Genomic DNA, 19,715 nt, shown 5'->3' with positions numbered 1-19,715 from the left:
CACACACACACACACACACACACACACACACACACTCTTTTGGCCTCCACAGGCACTTCATTTACATACACACACACCCTTTTCTGGTCTCTACAGGCATTTCATTCACACACACACACACCCTCTTCTGGCCTCTACAAGCACTTCATTCACACACACACACATTCACACACATACACACATACACACATCCTACCTCTTCTGGCCTCCACAAGCACCCCACTTACATACACACACATGTGCATATACACTCACACAGCAAAAATTTATTTAAGATTACAAATGAAATGCCTACTTCCATGCTTGACAAAGTAGATGCTTAATGTATTTAAATAAATTAAGTGGAAGTAGCTTTTGAGATCTGATGCAAGTCGGGAAGGCAGTTGCTATGTTCAGGCTAGTGATGCTACCAAGCCTAACGTGTTACAGCCCAGACCTCTAGGGATTGCGCTCCCTCATTTTTTTCAAACATAGAATAATCTTGTTCTCTCTTGTTTTGCCCTCACTTGTTCCCACAGTTTCTCTTTGGAATCTGGCCAGCGGTCATGTTTGAACCTCAGAGGAAGCACTGATGAATTATTCTAAGAAAATAAAAAGCACCTACTGTATGTAGTTCTGCCAAGATGGTCAAGAAATCCCCAAAGACTTGTACATTCGAAGACACCATGCCCATCATAAGAGATGAATGACTGAGCCACAGAGAATGGGCAATTGGTCTGTTGGGTATTTAGCTCCTGACTTTATCTCGTTTGCCCTGGACCTAAGATGCTTAGAGAAAAACAGAAAGTGTATATTTATATTCTAGAATGGTGGAGAAGTTGGGCGTTTCTTAACAGGTTAGCAGCTTGTGCTGGTCATTCAAGGAAAATTAATATTTTTCTTTTTTTCTATTTTTACAAGAGTTGCATGTTAATTATATGTTTATTAATTTTTAATTAAATACTGAACAAAGTCATTAAGTACTGGCAAAATCCCATATCCAGATGGTTGACTGTGAGCCAGCACTTAGCCGTGTCATCTTTGATTTACATTATTATATTAATTTCACAGATGGCTTTCCAGTAATAAAAAAGAAAAGATGTGGGATTCTAGGCAGCTCCTTGCTGTCTGCCTTGGGGCTAGCTGGAGTCTTGGAAGTAAACTCCTACTTGCCATTGAGTGGTCTCTGTTCTCATCACATTCAAGATTTTGTCTTGGGCTCTGTGGCCCATCAAAGGAGTGGGCCATCCAACACCCCTTCAGAAGCTTTCCCAGAGCTCCTGTGGGATGTAGCCTCTCACCAGTTAAAGGCTGTTGCTTTGCTTTCTTTGATCTTCAAATTACTATTACTATTGTGTCTAGCAAATTTAACTGGTAATCTGTAAGACAAGACAGTTTAATTGACTTTATCAGAGAAAGTTGTGAGTTTTTTAATTTTTGCATTATGCAGTATGCATAGTGAAGCAAATAGTTCTAGTTTGGATTTGAATGTATACAAAATTGAATTGATTACAAAATATCATATACCTGTTGATTGCATCCTAAGCTATGGCTCCAAAAGAAAAGTAGGGTTTTTTCATGTAAAAATGGTTTTAAAAAATTCTCATCTTTTCAATATTCATTAACAAGCTTTAGCCTGGCAGGGTGGTGCATGCCTTTAATCATAGCACTTGAAAGGCAGAGATAGGCAGATCTCTGTGATTTTAAGGCCAACCTGGCCTACATAGTTCCAGGATAGTCAGGAATACATAGTGAAACTGTGTCTCAAAAAAGAAAAACAGTGTTGGTTCATTAGGTAGCCTTGAAATATTTATAAAGCCAAAAATGTTTCCTTCACCCTCTGGCTTTAGTTTTTTAATGCCAAGTGCCAGTTTCCTTCCTTTACATCTCAGATGGCCATTAAATAAACACACCTTTTATAAAAGCAAGACATGCCAAAACATAAATCTAGGAGAACCTTAGTTGCGCTTTGATGATAGGCGTGGATCAGAGTCTAGAACACGTTTACTGAATTTCCCAGTTTCTTGTGTTTGGAACAAGAACTGGACCAGGGACACATGAATGGTGATGGAAGTAGAGAACTTTTGTAAGGAAGAAAGAAAAATATTCCCCAGAAGGAGAGTATGTCCAAGGACCAAGAAAGGTCTAAGGCTGAGAAGCCTTGGACCAGAAGAGTCTCTGCTCTTTATAGGATCTCTGCATAGCCGCCATCTTTTCTGGCAATTAGGAAGGTAGGACTTTTTTTTTTTTAAATGAAAAAAAAAAACCATGCGATTTTGTTATGCATAAATCTGTTGGAGGGTTTCCAGTCTTCCTGTGGGATTAGCTTTTGTTTGTTTGTTCTAGAATTTCCTATTCTCCTACTTCACACTACCCCATCCTAAGAGCTGTAGTTTCAAAAATCTTTGTGAGGAGCTAAAGGATGATTATCTATTTTTGTTAATTCCCATGTTAATGAGGGACTGGGTCTTTGCCAAAGAGAGACCAAAGCTCTCTTCCTATTTTGTCTCCTGGTTGGAGAGGAGGCTGCAGAGTTTTTGTTTTAGGAGCTGCCTTGATTCCTTGTATCATAATGATAACTTGTATATGATTTTTTTAAAAAAATGTAAGAATTTGGGCTAGAGGAGTGGTTTAGCATTTAAGAGCACTTATTGCTCTTACAGAAGCCTTGAATCTGATTCTCAGCACCCACATCGTAGCTCATAACCATCCATAACTATAGTTTCTAAGGTTCTAACAACTTCTTCTAATATTTGCTGGCACCAGACATGCACATTGTACACATACATATATAAGAAAAACATCCATTTACCTAAAATAAATAATTTTTTTTAAAATGTCAGTGTGAAAATAATATGACTATGTCAACCATTAGCTCCAGAAAGGACCAGAACCAGGAAAAGCATAGCTATGCTTATGTCAGTTATTCTGAATATGGTCCTTTAGATTGTTAAAACAACAACCAAAACAAAACAAAGTCCACAAACAAATAAACTGATAGTTGAGCATTAAGGTTATGTCAAAATATGAAAAGAACAATTTGTAGGAAAAAAAATTCAGTAGTGGAATAGATTAAAGAGAAGAAAGTATGGGATTGTAACCATTGAGTACCAACAGTGCCAAAAGAAAAAATGAAAAACATAAGGTTATAATTACTGATAGTTACTCTGCTTTTAAGAAGTGAAAGCATTCTGTTTGTCATCTGAAGAGATCCTTTAATTCCTTCAGCTTTTTAGTGGCTTACACTGTAGGTCCTTTTTATTACATTCAGAATAAATATACCTGGTCTGATATTGTTGCTTGATGGTATTATAACTCTAGGGAAAGGAAGTTCAACTTAAAGATCTTTGGCAAATATAACTACCATTCTAGATGTATCTCAGCCTTAACAGAAATCTTACCTCCATCACTTGTACACTAAGAACACTCCTATAAGGAATCAGTCCAACAGAAGAATTCTTAACACAGCAGTCAGAGCATTGGATCAACATAGAGCATTTTGATGCTGTTTTATTTTTGTTACCCCTGACTTTTAAAAAAATGAAATAAAATTTTAATCTTTCACAGAACTGGTTTTGGAAGAAAATCTTTACCAAAAGGTATATATTCCTTCTAAGATTTAGTAGCTTAATAAAGCTTTTATGTTGTGACACCAAAGAATGTTGTTCGTCTGATATACATAAGTAGCATTTTAGGGTCTCATTAAACATACAAGAAGCAAAAAAAAAATTTTTAATTAATTTCAGGGAGTTAAGAGTGCCTACATTTATTATAAGGCAGTGTGTACTTGTCAGGCCTTTTATTATATCTCTCAGACACGCATGTTCACTTACATGTTTTAAAGTTGGCATGGCAATAGAGTAGAGTGATAACTCAGCAATTAGGAGCATATGTTGGACTTGCAGAGAACCTGGGTTCAATTCCCAGCACCTAAAGGTGGCTCACTGTTGCGGGAAATATTAAAAAATCAGCACCAACTTCTCATACTACACCCAGCTATTGTCTGACCAGGCGGTCTCACCGCCTCTGCCTCTAGACTAGCTCTCCTGATGGCAGTCTTCCCAGCTCTGTTCACCTGCCTCAGAGCCACTTATACCTTCTCAGCCATTCACCCCGTGGTCAGCAGTCACAAATCCCCTTAACCCAGTAAATCAAAACTCTAGAAGCTTATAACTAATCAGTCAGATTTACATATCAATAAATTATCAATTCACAAGATGCCCAAACAACAATTTCAGAGCCAATTGATAATGATAAGTTGCCCACCTAGATAAGACATATTGTTCTGTAATTATCCATCCCTTATAAGATAATCATAGCTACCTGTGGTTATTTAAAGCCACGCGGAATCTGGATTTTCCTGTTCCTCCTCCATCTTTCTTCCTTCTCCCTATCCTTCTACCTGAAACTCTTTGCTCTACCTCCCTTTTCCGGGTCCAATCACAGACTTCTTGTATTAAAATTTAAAGTGATTGGACAGGAAAAGTTCTGCTACAGCTCACAACCATTGTATTTCTGGTTCCAGGGGATCCAATGCCTTCTTCTGACTTCTGAAGGTACCAGGCATACATATAGTACACACATGTACATGCAGACAAAACACTGGTACACATAGAATAAACGTTTAAAAAATTAAGGATGCTAAGAAAAATATACAATAATGTGTTTTTTTATGTATAAATGAAATGGCCACAGACTTTTGTCATTTTGTTCTTTCTGAATACAAAATGACAATGATGCTGCCATGAAACAGTTACCATGAGCAGACAAGACACAGTCAGAATAGGCTATACCCAGCAAAAGATACCACACTAGAATTAAAGCTACCTCAGTGAGACAGAAGAAAGGGCTAGTGAGAGGAGAAAGTCTCAAGATAAAGCTGTTAGCTGGACTGGGGAGTTTAGAATGGGGTCTCTTTTTTCTTTAGGTTTTATCCTTAAAGTGGACTGCAGTAGTTCAAGCACAGCCTAAGAGTGCTTGAACTATTTTTTTAGAATTCGTCTTTAGTTTTTATACAATCTTAAAACATTTTATTAATAATTCACTTGTTTCTAACATTTCTTTATCCTTGATATAGTTTTAAAACTCAATTTCTTATAAATTAAAACTTCAGTTTTTCTTCAGATATTTTAAAATATCAGTTAAAGTAGGCTTTCCATTTGTAAGCTTGAATTCTTGTTGCCCAGATCTTCTAGGGGAGGAAAGAGGAATCAAGTATTCCTTGTTGTGGGAAGCATAAAATCAAATCATCTATAGTTATATTTATTTAATTTTTAAGTATTTGTAAGCTGAATTTACACAGTTACCAAACAATACCATCTGGGGTGTCAAATTACAACTTTTTAAATATTCTTCTGTAAATTAGACACTAGAGGAGTATCAAAGAGATAAAAGGCTGAATGCTAGCAAGTTAATAACCAAACATTCTGAAAACAAAATTAAACCAAATTTTCTGAAACAATAGGCACTGGAAATGAGTATGGTGGACACCATACTGCAAACTACTCACCAACTCACAATAAACCAAAGGACTGTGGCCCAACCAAGCAAGTCCAAGTTCCTGAAAAAGCTTACCAACATCTACTTGAGGAGATAACACTAAGTGGTTGGGTGTAGTTGGTACTTTCTAGTATCTAACACCAATCCAGGCTTCTTTTCTGGTGAAAGCTCCATGGTTAGGTGCCAGAACAGATGTACATGGGCTGGGAAGATAGGTCAGTGGATAGCGTGCTCACCCATCACGCATGTATGAAGCCCTAAGTTCAATTCCCAGAAACATACACACAACACAACTCAACAGATCAAAGGGACTAAGAGTTTATTCTGGAACCAAACATGATCGATCAAGACCTAGGAACAGATTCAGATTGACCAAATACTATATTTCCACGTGGTAACAGCTTCATGAGGTTTTTATAGTTAACAGAACCTGGGGCTAGAGAGATGCCTTGAGAGTTAAGAGCATTTTTTGTTCTTATAGAAGATCCAGGCTTACTTCCCAGCACCCACATCAGGTAGCTCCAACTGCCTGTAACTCCAGTTCCAAAGGATCTTCTTGCGAATTCCTGGCTGAAGGTTTGCAAAATGTGTTACAGACATAGATTCATCTCTTCAAGCAATAGGAACTTCTTGGGCCATCTTGTAGAACTAGAATTGGGAAAACAAGCAGCCAGAGAATGTTACCTTTTTAAATTTTTATTTGAAGCACATGCCAGTATACAAAGTTGATCACCACATTCCACTATTCATTTCTCCCAGCATGACCGTGTTTAAATCTCTTCTGTGCTTGTGAGATGATATGTTAAGGCACATGTGCTAAGCCTAATGACCTGAGTTTGATCCTTAGGATCCATGTTGGGGAAAGAGAACTAAATCTTTCAAGTTGTTCCCTGGCCTCTACTCATGTGCCATGGCATACACATACATACTAAGCTTAATTAAAAACAAAAGCGCTGTCTCTTGCTATTACTGTCTTTAACTGGCATATTGGGAAAAGTATTCGAGTTTAAACTTGAACACTTAGATCTCACATAAATTCCACCCTGATCAAACACACCACAGTAGATTTTAAATTAACTGCTTCCATGACTTGGGCCCAGCAGTTCTGTATGCCCAGGCACAGTGGCAACAGTTCATTCTGCCTCCAATTCACCCCATGAGCACTGAATAAGGTGTGGGCATTTGAGAATGGCTCTGGCATAGGATAGGTGGCTTGTCCTACTCCCAGGGAATGTCACTGTGGAACCATAGCAAGGTGGTCCCCAAGAGGGAAGTGCAGGTTGCTAAAAGCACAGGAGCAGGTCTCTGTCCTTGCCCAGGATTTGGCAGGCAAATTCAGCTGTGTGAATGAGGGGCATGGGGGTAGTTAATGTTGGGTAGTAGATAAGGGTCCTGCATTGTCAGGGCCCAAGGCAGAGTGCCCCACCCCAGCTACTCTCACCCTGGGCCTCTTCAGTTGTCCTGGAAATGCACTTGAAACAGCTAAGTGCTGCTTAGGGATGCCTTCCATCTGCCCCAGACCCTGTTCACTTGGAGCCCACCATACTGTCAGCTCAAGGAGCATGCACGCTACTCAATCAAGTCTTTCGGGGGCACTGAGTGAACCTTACCTTTTTTTGTAATGGTTGTATATGGCCAATGCTACAATGGTTAGTCCACATCGCCAGCCCTGTAATGGCCTGCTCTCCACAGCTACCCTCTATGTGTGCGCAACAGGCAGCTCCTTATCTTCCCAGTCTTAAAGTACAGGATTTCTTTGACAGCCTCTCAATCCTTGGTCTGTGGCCATAGGACATTGTCCTAGTCAGTGTTCTATTGCTGTGAAGGGACACTAGTTTAATTGGGGCTTGCTTACAATTTCAGAGATTTAATCCATTATCCTCATAGAGTGAAGCATGACAGCAAGCAGGCAGCTGTGGAAGCTGAGAGTTCTCCATCTGCATTCTAGGGCAGCAGTGAGAGAAAGCCACTGGGCCTAGCTTGGGCTTCTGAAACCTCAAAGCCCACCCCTCAGTGACACACCTCCTCCAAGGCCGCACCTCCTGATCTTTTAAAATAGTGCTATTCCTTGAAGACTAAGCATTCACTGTATAAGCCAATAGGAGCCATTCGTATTCAAACCACCACAAGCACTGTAAGCCACCACCAACAGGGAAGAAGGGAGAAGGGCTAGCTTGATGCTGGTGCTTTCTGGTTGGGAGCTTGCCCATCATCCCCCAAGTGCTCCAGGGAAAGTGAAAGTAGGAGAGGTTGGAAGACAGGAATATCCCATGATGAGTCTTAGTAAGGAAAAAAGTTTGAGGGCATTCTGTGCATCTTTAACTTAAAGTTTTGTCTGTTCAGTTTTTGTGTGGGAACGTGTGTAAGAGCCATAGTTAACCTGTAAGCCCCACTTGCCCAAGGATAGATAACTTCCTGGAATGGTAGGGGCTATGCTTTTTGGGAAATAACAAGACTCCTATTGTCACTCCCCTAAACAAGTTTGTTTGTACAAGATGTGTTTGCTCACTTGTGAGAAGGAGGTACATGAGCAGGATATAAATCAAGATCCATGCTTGCCCCTGATTAGGTTGATGGGAAATGCACTGTGGGCTTTGACTTTTTTTCTTTTTCTTTTCTTTTCTTTTCTTTTCTTTTCTTTTCTTTTCTTTTCTTTTCTTTTCTTTTCTTTTCTTTTCTTTCTTTCTTTTTTTTTTTTTNTTTTTGAGACAGGGTTTCTCTGTATAGCCCTGGCTGTCCTGGAACTCACTTTGTAGACCAGGCTGGCCTCAAACTCAGAAATCTGCCTGCCTCTGCATCCTGAGTGCTGGGATTAAAGGTGTGCGCCACCACACCCGCCTTGGGCTTTGACTTTTAAAGCTTCTGCAAAACATGACTTGTGCCCATTTCCTGGGAACCCAGGAGTGGACCTGGCCTGAGTCCATCTTGCTGGACAGAATTTAATTAAAGTTTGCTTTAATTTGGCTCAAAATTGTGGAACTGGTTTTTTCTCTAGTGAATCTCAGGTTTAACATATTCCATGTGTAGGGGGCGGGTGGGGGTGTCTCAAAAGCCAGAAGAGTGCATTGCTGGAGTTAAAGGCTGTTGGGAGTAGCCCTAAGTTGGTGCTGAGAACTGCTAGGTCCTCTGGAAGAACAGCAAGCACTCTTAAATGCTATGCCATTTCTATAGCCCCTGAGTTATATATATGTGTATACGTGTGTATTTGTATTCCTGGCCGGTGCTTACCAAATGTGTTATAAATATAGATCAGAGTCTAGAGGGACCTCACTGGGATTTTCAGATTCTCTGTTTGAACAAGAAATTGCACCTAGGATACATGGTTAGTGATTAAAAATAGAGGCCTTTTACTAAAAGAATGATACCTCTCAGTACAGAAGTGCTTCCTGACCCTAAAAACTCAGGAAAAGGTCAAGGTTCAGTCCTTTGTAGATTAACAATGCCTCTACCTTCTCTGGCAGTAGGAGGGCACAGGGCTTCTTTTGCACATGCTGTTTTGTTATGTGTAGCCTACAGTTGGAAGGATTTCCAGTCTTCCTTTGCTATTGATTTTATCATACATCTATCTATGCCTTATTCTCCTTCCTCTCCCATAAGGGAATAAAGCCAAAGAGTTCCGAAGCAGTCTGTGAAACTGTATTTGCTTTACAATTGTGATTTCTGACTATACTTACTGGCCGCTGACGTGAGGGACCACTTCTAAAGAATGCATTTATTTCATACCACTTTATTTCTGTACTGTTCAGGCAAGTATTATTCTGCATAAAATATGTATAATAAGAAAGCGGCACATAATTTGTGACAAAGTTATTAAACTTGTAAGATGTGGGTTCTGTAGCTCAAAGTCAGATTAAGAATAGCGCAGCATGCCCTAAGGCTATGGGCTTTTAAAACAAGTTTTTGAAAGTTCATCTCAGCACCACCACTAAAGGTGACTGAATACATTTTCCAGCACCTCGTTGGAGACATCCCTAGGGGACAAGATTGCGGCCACTTCTTCAAAGACTTCAGTTGTTAAAAGACAGACAGTATGAAAGCCAAAGCCAGGCTTTTCAGTTTCCAAGTCAGGACTCATATAAGTCCCCTTGTGTGGAGATCACTGCTGATTTACAAGGCTGTTACTAATTCACCCTTACCCCAGTGACTCTGTTTGTTTTTCCTCTGAGGGTTCCAGATGGACATTATTACCCTCTCTTCCCTTCCTCATAGCCAGAGTGTTAGATACCTAGTGAGCAAACCATGGTTTGTTTTTTGTCTGTGTCCCACCAAGGTAAACATGGATACTATGTAACTGTATAAAAGGGGCATCTTCTTGCACATGGGAATATCCTGTGCTGCCATTTTCACTCTAGAAAACAAAAATCAATTCTACTTTAAATTTTTTAAGAAAGAAAATAAACTAAGTGAAAGGTATGGGTGAGCATCATCATTACTCTCTGCATGCAGACCCCTTCTTGGTACTATCATGAAACGTCTCCGCCAGAGGATGTAGTCCTTGCCCTTGTTATATACTGGAGATCACAGATAAGCATGTGTTTAACAATCTACAGATGAAAGGCTGGTATCAAGTCTAACAGAAGTAGATCAGATGTTAGAGTCTTAGTCAAAATTCCAAGGCTGTGTGCAAGGAAAAGTATCTGCACAGGATCCCCAAGACCAGGTTCTCAGCACAGAGATTTCTTTGCCCCAAAGGGACAGAGGACAGGGGATAGGAGACAAAGAGAGGAGATAGAGAATGAGGGAAGAGAGCAAGGGAAGGGGGCAGAGCTATTTGTTCCATTATGGGACAAAGGACTGCCTCTGGATAGAGAGGAGAAAGATGTGGCACATAGGAAAATTAGGATGAGGTGTTTAATTTTAATTGAGCATGTTAATTAGGTGAACCAAAGAGACTCTTGATTGCTGAGTTTCAATACTTTTTAAAAAATCTTTATTAATTTAATTTTTTTTTTTTATTTATATGAGTACACTATAGCTGTTTTCATCAGAAGAGGGCATCAGATCCCATTACAGATGGTTGTGAGCCATCATGTGGTTGCTGGGAATTAAACTCAGGACCTCTGGAAGAGCAGTCTGTGCTGTTAACCTCTGAGCCATCTCTCCAGCCACCGGGTTTCAATACTTTAATAGTTGGACCTTGGTGGTCAGCCTCAGGAGGAGGAAGTGGCCAAATAAGGGAATAAACTAACTGGCTAGCTTTAGAAAAGTAATGTAATGTTTCTTAGCAAGGCAGAGAGGGAATTGGAAAGAAGAGCAAGGCCTGCCAGAGCCGTGCTCGCCATGGCCACGCTGGAACTGGCCAGAGTCCCTTCATCCTGGGTTTCCCTTACCCAGGGAACTTTTCTTAGGAGAAGAGGTCAAAAAAAAAAAAAAATGGGAGAACAAAACCTTCATTACATAGTACAGAAAATTTTCTAGATACCTATACAAATGTCTATAATACCAACATCTGAAATTGGCCAGTATCCTCCAAAACTATCTTAATCATTTGTCTTGGGATTTGTCCTGAATTCTTTGACTCCATGTGATTCTGCTCTTGAAAGCAATTGCTTGCCTATCATACAAGAAGCCCTGAGTCCCTCTCCAACACCCCATGAAACCTGATGTGGTGATGCACTCCTAGTCCTAGTAGTCGGGAAGTAGAGACAAGCGTCAGAAGCTCAAGAACATCTTTGGCTACATCGTAAGTTCAAAGCCAGCTCAGGCTATGCAAGATCCTGTCTGAAAACCCAGAGAGGAGGAAGGGCGTGTCAATTGATAGTTGGCAGTAATAGCTCTCTGTATATTTACCTCTGTTATGTGCTCTGCATTGTATCAATGATGCAACGGGCTTTATAGTTTTTCATCGTCTAAAACTACAGTATAGTCATCATTTACAAGTAACTTAAAATTTTGTAATTTTTTGAAGTAGATATACTTCAAAAAATTTGTGAAGGGACCACTTTCATCTCATTGTTGTAGTTGTTTGAGTCAGGGTCTCAAGTGGCTCCAGTTTGCTGTGTAGCCACGGTTAATTCTCGTTGGATGTCACATCATAGCTATAGAACCCAGTCTGTAGAAAGGATGTACTGAGTGCCACGTCTGTCTCTGCTCTATCCAGAAAGTCCTTTGTCCCACTCCAGGACAAACACCCCATCCCCTCTCCTGGCTCCTTTTCTCCCCTCTCCTTTGTTCCTTTCCCTGTCTCCTTCTTCCTCTATCTCAAGTCTTTGTCCCTTATCCCTCTGTCTCTCTGAGGCAAATAAGTTCCTTTAGTGCTAAGGACTTGGTCTTGGGGGTCCTGAGCCAATACTTTTTCTTTCAGTGTTCTCACTGTACCCTAATCTGGATATGACCTTCTGCTTGGTTTCCCAGATATAATCTATAGTATGTGTCAGCCAATTGTGTTTAAATTGGTCTGTTTTGAGAAAGTTCTGGGAAAGGGCTGCTCTGTTCATATTTAGTATGTGCTTACTGGTGTTTATTTACATGTTTTTCTAAACTCAACCAGCATTCCTTGGATCACTGCTTTCTTTGTTACATTCATGTGTAAAAGCACACTGACCCTGAAGTGAGGTTGTCTACAGCATTAGACTGAGGTCAGTCCCATTCCTTCAGGTTCTCAGATCCCAGGTCTCAGAAACACAGATCTGCATAGACCAGTGAAAGCCAGCAGACCCTCAACCACTTGGAAGAAAGCCGGGAGAGGCCCACTGGCTGAGCAGGGTATGGCTGTCAGCAGCGCGAGCTACAGGGTCAGCGTGAGCAGACTTAGCACAGTGTTAATCCTGTTGGGTCATCCTCTGCCAGATACATCATTTCCTTGCTGTGTATGTGAAAGCCTGGGATAGGGTCCTGCTCCTCCACTGAAGAGCTGTGTAATTGTGGCCAAGTCACTTAACTAATATTTAGATTCTGTATGTTAAATGTAGGATTGGCACTCAGTAGCATAAACTCAGTCGTGGCTCCTAAACAGCATCCTTGTCATAAGATTATCTGGCCCAGGACTGTTGAGTACCTCATAACTTCTGGACAGACACAAAGAGTCAATGCCTGTCCCAGTTCCTTCTCACTGATCTGTGACCTAGATCAAACATCAGGGGCTGGCCTGTGCCCACAAAACCTGTTTGCATTGGAAGAAGTAATAAGTAAGGCTCTTATTATACTCCTGCCTCTCACACTAAGGTGTGGCAGAATAGACACTGGACCAATTCCTTTTACACCACCCGCTATAAAGGAAAAGGCTAAGGAAAAATTGACTTGCTTTAATGACCCTTCTAAACAGCACATAGGTTTTCAAAGCTACTCTTCCCCACTCCCTTGACTGCATCAGTTCTGACCAGTACTTAGAGGATGTAACTGTTCGCCTTGAAGTCTTCCTTACTCCTGGGAATCCTTCTCCCCTCCTCAACTTACTCTCAAATTTCACAGAAGACATTTCTGTTAAGGGTTTTTGAGGGGCTTACAGGAAATGGGTTCAAATCCAGTCAGCTACCCAGCTATGGCCTCAAAAATGGTGGGCTCCATTCCAGGAGAGGAGTTAAATCCCTTCTGGAGACTCGTTCTGTCCAGCGTCTTCAGAACTTCACCCTTTCATGAAGCTTCAGACTCCTCTGACCTTCTAGACAGCCCCTTAGAAACCTTTGCTCTGCCCCTCCCTCATCAGTCTGCCTCACAGCGCTCCCCCTGCTCCCACCCCTCACTCATCTCATGCAGACCCTCACAGAGCCTCTAGGTAAGATGAACTAGGAGCCTGAGAAGTGAGCATTCTCACAGACCCTCCAGTAAGCTACCAAGCCATGAAGATGCCCACCCCTCTACTCTGAGAGCCCCTACCTAGTTAGGCCTCAGAACTCGGCACTGTTCCCTTCCCCAGGCCTTGGGTTATCTCCCCTCTGTCAACCTTGTCTCCAATGTAGGCTGTGATAGCAGACTCAGGAAAATAGATAAGGACTTGTGGAAGATGTCAAGGAATCAAGTAAAAGTTCAAATAAGACATTCAAGGCTCTTCTCCCCAGCCCTCTCAACTGTCTTTCTATCTTCAGGCCTAATAATTGGCTTCCATTCATGGTAGAGTTTTAGAGCACCTCATAGGCGTGCTCCTCTGCCCAGTGCCTCCTCCTCCTCTACACTGCTCCTCGTCTGTTGAGGGAACCCATTACCATCTTCAGACCTCAGTGTGATCGGTTATAGATCACCATGAATTTCTGGAACTCTGTCCCTTTCATCTGGGGTGCTCTTATGACACCCTGAAGCCACCGTGCCATGCGATGCAGAAGTCCCAGCTGGGCCAGCCCTTGACTTACCACTCACAGAATAGAGATGGGCACAAGAAGAAGCTAGTGGGTGCAGTATAAGAAACTTGAGTTAAACCACAGAACATTGGGAAATACTGGCTGTGGCTGTCTGCATTAAGCTCTCCACCTGACAAATAGCATGTGAAGTCTTCTGGGCTCATTCCGGTGCCCTTCCCCTAGCTTCCGCTGCCATTCCACTCATGTCCTATAATCTCATTTCCATTTTACATATGATTTCCATCTCCCAAGACATGCTGAGTTCCTTGAGGGCTAGGACTATGTCTAATTCATATCTGTCCTGAGTACTCTCAGAAGCACTGAGATAGACCCTTCACACTTGCCAAATTCAGAGTACTTAGGGCTGGGTGAGACTTTTCAAAGAATCAAGTGAAAACTAGAGGTAGGGAGAGGAAGCTCAGTAGTATGCCACATATTTGGTGTACACAAGGCCCTAGATTCCAGTACCCCTGCTCTCAAAATCAGTATACTCTAATGTCATTTTTAATGCATGTGTCTATGTGCAGGTAGGTCTATGTGCAGACCAGAGGTCAAAATCAAGTATCTTTCTCCATCACTTTCCCTCTTTATTTTGTGACAAGGTCTCTCACCATTAACCTGGAGTTGGCCAGCAAGGCCCCAATTACTCTTGTCTCTGTCTTCCCAGAGCTGGGATACCAGGTGTGCACCACTATGCCTGGCTTTCTACAAGGGTTCTAGGAGTCAAAACTCAGGCCTTCATGTTTACATAGCAAGTACTTTACCTACTGAGCTAGTTCCCAAGCCCCTATATGCAACTAAAGAATAGCCTGTGTTACCAGCAGCTTCTATACCTGGAATGGTTCTAATCTAGTAGGGAACTCTAATTGTGACAGAAAGCATTAAGGTTGTTTGTTCATCCTATCAGCAAAAGCTAGGTAGACGGGTTAAAGAATAGTATCCCAGAGGAAGCAACATTCTAGCTTGATCTGAAAATGCAAGCAGTTAGTTGCACGGACTAAGAAAGCTTATGGCTACCTCCACCCTACCCCTGAGAAGGAGGAGTGATGGCCTGGATTGGTCAAATGTAAGAATACTAAACTAAGCCACTCTCACGGGGGTGGAACCCAATGTGTAGCAAGGGTTTTCCCAGTCTGGGATGGCACAGGACAGATTCTCCTCTCTCAAACACACAAGGTAAGATGGTGTGGGTGGGTTCTTCTTATTGAGAAAGAATGTATTTGTGTGTGAGACAGAAAGAAAGACAGGGGGCAAGAAAGGAGGGAGGGAGGAAGGGAGAAGAGAGGGAGGGAAAGGGAGAGAGAGGGAGAGAAAACGAACATGGAGGTCAGAGAACAACTTGCAAAGTTCTACCATGTAAATCCTGGTGACAGCAGGGCCATCTATTGAACCATCTTGCCAAACCTCAGGGTTATTCTTTTGGGGTAATTAATTTACCCTCCTCTCACTCCACTCCCTTCTTAGAGAAGAAAACTGCACAGTCCATGCAGCCCGAAGGGGTTCATAGAGTGCTGGGGAGAGACCAGACACTAAGAGGTAGCTAAAGGTATTTTGCCTATCATGTCTTCTATTCAAATACTACTGCCCCGCACCCCATCCCCTGCTGGAACACTCTGGCATGCTGCTGAGGGACTGGGGCGGCCCTGCCATCTGAGCTTCAAACCAAAGGAGGAAATAGCCAAGGTAGTTCTTAGGGAGGAAGAGAATAAATTCAGAGCAGAGAGAACCTTGTTACAAGTGTAGAGCAATAAGCAGTGGGCTGCAGTCCAAGGACCACAAAGCGCCTGTGGAAGGATGGAGCCCTTCAGAGAATGGCTAGCCTGGCTCCATGAGGGTGCGCCTCATGCAGACATGCTTCGTATCAACTCACAGCATGAGCGACTGAGACAACCTGCCCAATGCCACAGATAAGGCTCAAGAGACAGACTGCCCTCTTTCATCCAAGTTCAGTAGCCACAGCACCAAGAAGGATCTGTTGACCTGGACTTACCAGGAGGAGACCTGAAGGAGCTGGTACCGGAGCTGAGTTCAAGCTGAGACAGGGAGCAGGGCCCGTGGAGACCAGCAGAGCTTTAGGTTGGGGCTCCAGACACCTGGAAGAGTAGTTTGAGAAAAGGGAGGTACAGCAAAAAGGACCTAAGAGAAGACACTTGGTTTCAAGTTAGAGCCAAGTTAGAGGCTGTACATCCTAAGCATGGAGTGAAACAGCTCCGCCCTCAGAAAGGGCTGCGCCCTTCCCCACATCATTTCCCTGTTTTTACACTGAAAGTTGGCTTCGCTCCAGGTTCTTCGGACTTACCAAAATAAATGTTCTCTCCTTTGAAACCAAATCTATGGATGCATTAAGATTGAGAAAATTTTTCTTTCTAGAAATGACTCTACTCAAAGAATTGAAAACCTGCATTTAAAAACAAACAAACAAACAACAAAAACCACCCTCAAAACAGCTGTTATGTATATATAGTCCAGCCTGTCTCAGTCTCCTTGAATGCTGGATTACAGGCATGACCACCCACCACAGCTGGTTTAGAGAAATGCTTTTAAATTATGTTTTAAGATGAGAAGGATCGTAGATGAAGGCAGGGAGATCAGAAGTTCAAAACTAGCCTAAGCCATATAAAACTCTGTCTTTAAAAAGCTAAAATAAGCAGGGCTTGGTGGTACAAGCCTTAAATCCCAGCTCTTTGTGAGTTTCAGGCCAGCTTTGTTTACATAGTGAATTTCAGGCCATCCAGTCTCAAAAAAATAAAAGTAAACCTAAAATATAATAGTTTAGTCACCATTTATAAGGCATTTATCATTTGTATGATCACTGAGAGATGTTACTTTTTTTTCTGAGGGGAAACTGAAACCCAGGGGGTTAACTAACCCATGAAGAGAGCTGAGTCTCAAGCCCAGTTATTCAGACTCCAAATCCTATATTCATTCATATTTTATTCTTTTTATTCACTGAAAAAGTCTTTATAGGCTGCTAGTGTAGCTTTGTTGGTAGACTGCTAGCCATCATATATGAAGTACTATTACCAATACCACATACTCTGGGCATGGTGCTATATACCTGTAATTCTAGCACCTGGGAGGTAGAGGCAGGGGCATCAGAAGTTCAATCCTTAGATAGGAGAGTTTGAAGGACAGGCTGGAGTACTTAAGACCTGGTCAGAAGAGATGGGGGAGGAGGAGGGAAGGAAGGAAGGGAAGAAGGAAGGAAGGAAGGAAGGAAGGAAGGAAGGAAGGAAGGAAGGAAGGAAAAGGGGAGGGAAGGAAGGAGGGAGAAAGAGTAGAAGCATTGGAGAGGAGAGGAAGTGAGAAAGGAAATTGAAATAAAATCACTGACCCAAATTTGCTAGACACAGGCATATGCACTGAGTAGCTGACAGTGACATGGGCACCATGTGTCACTATCCTCCTCTAACGCACCAGCACCCAGGCAGGACTGAGAAACAGTGGAAATCTACAGCTGGCTTTCCTAACAGTGCTCAGCTGCGCCACTGTGTAAGCACAGTTCTCTACTTGTCAGGGCGACTAACTGCTGCCACTCTGCCCTGAGCACCTGCTCGGTGCTCATTCCAAGCTGGACACTGTATGGACTGTAATACACAAGTGCTAGGACTCAGTCCCTTCCAGTAACAACCAGCATCTCAAGCTACTCTCTGAAAACAGGGGACTGACGAGCACATGTTCTAGAACATTCTTTAGCACTTGACAGTCCTACTAGCTAACATATACTAATTTAACATTACTGACTTGCCAAGTACTATATTTTTATTTTTTTCATTTTGGTTTTTAAAACTTATTTACTGTTGTCACTATTGTTTAAGGTTATCTGTGATATATATGCCATAGCACAGATGTCGAGGTCTGAGGCTGGCTCTGAACTCATGATTATCCTGCTCAGCCTCCTTGAGTCAGGGATTATAGTCATGAACTTCCATCCCTGGCTTCTGTACTGAATTCTCTGTACATATTACTATATACTTGTCACTAAAAGTCCTAAGAGGGCCAGGTAAGTAACTCAGTGGCACTGCACCTGATCAGTGCGTGCAAGAGCTTTGGTTTGATTCCTTGTGGCATTATCAACACTTGCTTGGCAGGCTGAGACATGAAGATCCAGAGTCTGAAACTACTCCAAACTACAGAGTGAGGCCATGTCTCGATGAAAAAACAAGCAAGCAAACAAAAACCTTAGGTATGAAACAAGCCTATGTCTGCTTGCTTAACCATGCAGCTGGAAAGTAGCAGAAGTAGGATTTGAACTTGGGTAAACAGCTTTCAGCACACTGTTCCCTCAGCCTACAATGGTGGACAATAGATTCCATCCCTGCCCCAGATGTGCTGGTGGGCTGGGGGGTGGGGGGGAGGCAAAGGGGAATGACTGACAGTTTGCCTGCCCTCCTTTGACTGCCACTGAAGCTTTCTCAGGGTTTCACCTCTTCCAAGTGTACTACAAGAAGAGTAATTAAAGCAGGTGAGATCAATGCAGGTTAGCAAATGGCACAGGACAAAATTCCAGGGCAGGAAGAGGCATTTCAGATGGCCAGGTGAGAGAGCAAAGGTCAAAGTTTACTCCTACTGCCTCAAACAGGGAGTGGCAATTGGCTGTTCCTGTAGGAAAGTGTCTTAGTCAATGTTATTATTGCTGTGATAAGACACCATGACCAAAATCAACTTGGGGAAGAAAAGTGTTTGGCTTACATATTATGAATGATCTGATGAGGGAAGTCAAGGCAGGTACTCAAAGGGCAGGATCCTGGAGGCAGGAGCTGATGCAGAGGCTATGGAGGGGCCTTACTGGCTTGCTCCCCATGGCTTGCTCAGCCTGCTCTCTTAATAGAATCCAAGACCACCAGGTCAGGGGTGGTACCACCCACCATGGGTTGGGCCCTTCCCCATCACTGACTAAGAAAATGCTCTACAGGCTACCCTACAGCTTGAGCATGTGGTGAGGGTTGTTTTCTCAATTGAAGTTCCCTCCTTTCAGATGACTCTAGTTTATGTCAAGTTGACATTTAAAAAAAGCAAAAAAACAAACAAACAAACAAAAAACAAAAAACTAACCAGAACAGAAGAGAAATGAAAGTTAAAGGTCATCATCCTTGACTGTAGATAGAGTTTGAGGCTAGCATGATCCTTAATCACACAATAAATACACATACCAAAAAGAGTAACTGTTGTATGACAGTGCCAATGTGCACAATTAAGTAGAGAAAGAATGAAAGATTGAGACTTTTCTGGCAAGGTTGGAGAACATATGAGCAGGCTACTTGCAAGAATGGGCCTGTCCTTGAAGGCTTGGAAAATAACCAATACCAACAGACAGACACAGAAGTATGAGACTCAATGTGGAGTGGAGGATGCCAAAGAGCCATGATCCAGTATCATCTGATGGTCACAGGATACACAATTCTCACCACCCTCCTGGAGAGCAGTAATGTAATTCTTCATTATAGATGAGAATATCAAAGCCAGAGATCTGATTGGCTTCTTTGTGGTGCAGTTTCAAGCAGTAACCAGGAAATGTAGTTTAGTTCATGCCCTGGCCTCATGCCTCATTATTTGGCTGCATAGAGTTTATCGGAATCTGAATCTAAACCCAAGCAAGCAGTATTTACCTCACTATATCATCCTGCCAGCCAGTGCTGGATCTAGCTGGACAGAGATGGAGAGGAAGGAATAGAAATGTAGAATGTGCTGGGCAGTGGTGGCACATGCCTTTAATCCCAGCACTTGGGAGGCAGAGGCAGGTGGATTTCTTTAGTTCGAGGCCAGCCTGGTCTACAGAGTGAGTTCCAGGACAGCCAGGGCTACACAGAGAAACCCTGTCTCAAAAAAACAAAAACCCAAAAAACAAAACAAAACAAAAAAAACAAAAAAGAAAGAAAGAAAGAAAGAAAGAAAGAAAGAAAGAAAGAAAGAAAGAAAGAAAGAAAGAAAGAAAGAAAGAAAGAAAGAAAGAAAAAGAAATGT

General features: G+C 42.2%; 2 protein-coding genes across 2 annotated transcripts in view; both read left to right on the top strand.

The window, feature by feature from the left end:
* The window catches only part of Acer3 (alkaline ceramidase 3), an 81,975-nt gene extending 80,283 nt beyond the window's left edge, over positions 1-1,692 (top strand). Inside the window, exon 11 of the mRNA XM_021212938.2 lies at positions 519-1,692. Coding sequence (XP_021068597.1) covers positions 519-572 — 54 coding nt within the window. The 3' untranslated portion in view covers positions 573-1,692. The remainder of the gene's footprint in view (positions 1-518) is intronic.
* A 13,205-nt stretch (positions 1,693-14,897) lies between these two features.
* B3gnt6 (UDP-GlcNAc:betaGal beta-1,3-N-acetylglucosaminyltransferase 6) overlaps positions 14,898-19,715 on the top strand; it is a 7,950-nt gene continuing 3,132 nt past the window's right edge. The window contains exon 1 of the mRNA XM_021222031.1: positions 14,898-14,927. The gene's annotated coding sequence lies outside the window, so the exon portion shown is untranslated. The remainder of the gene's footprint in view (positions 14,928-19,715) is intronic.

The sequence above is a fragment of the Mus pahari genome, chromosome 1 (assembly GCF_900095145.1).
Source record: "Mus pahari chromosome 1, PAHARI_EIJ_v1.1, whole genome shotgun sequence".
In the NCBI taxonomy this organism is placed as follows: Eukaryota; Metazoa; Chordata; class Mammalia; order Rodentia; family Muridae; genus Mus; species Mus pahari.
The sequence above is the reverse complement of the archived record's forward strand: the minus strand, read 5'-3'. Positions and strand labels throughout refer to the sequence as shown.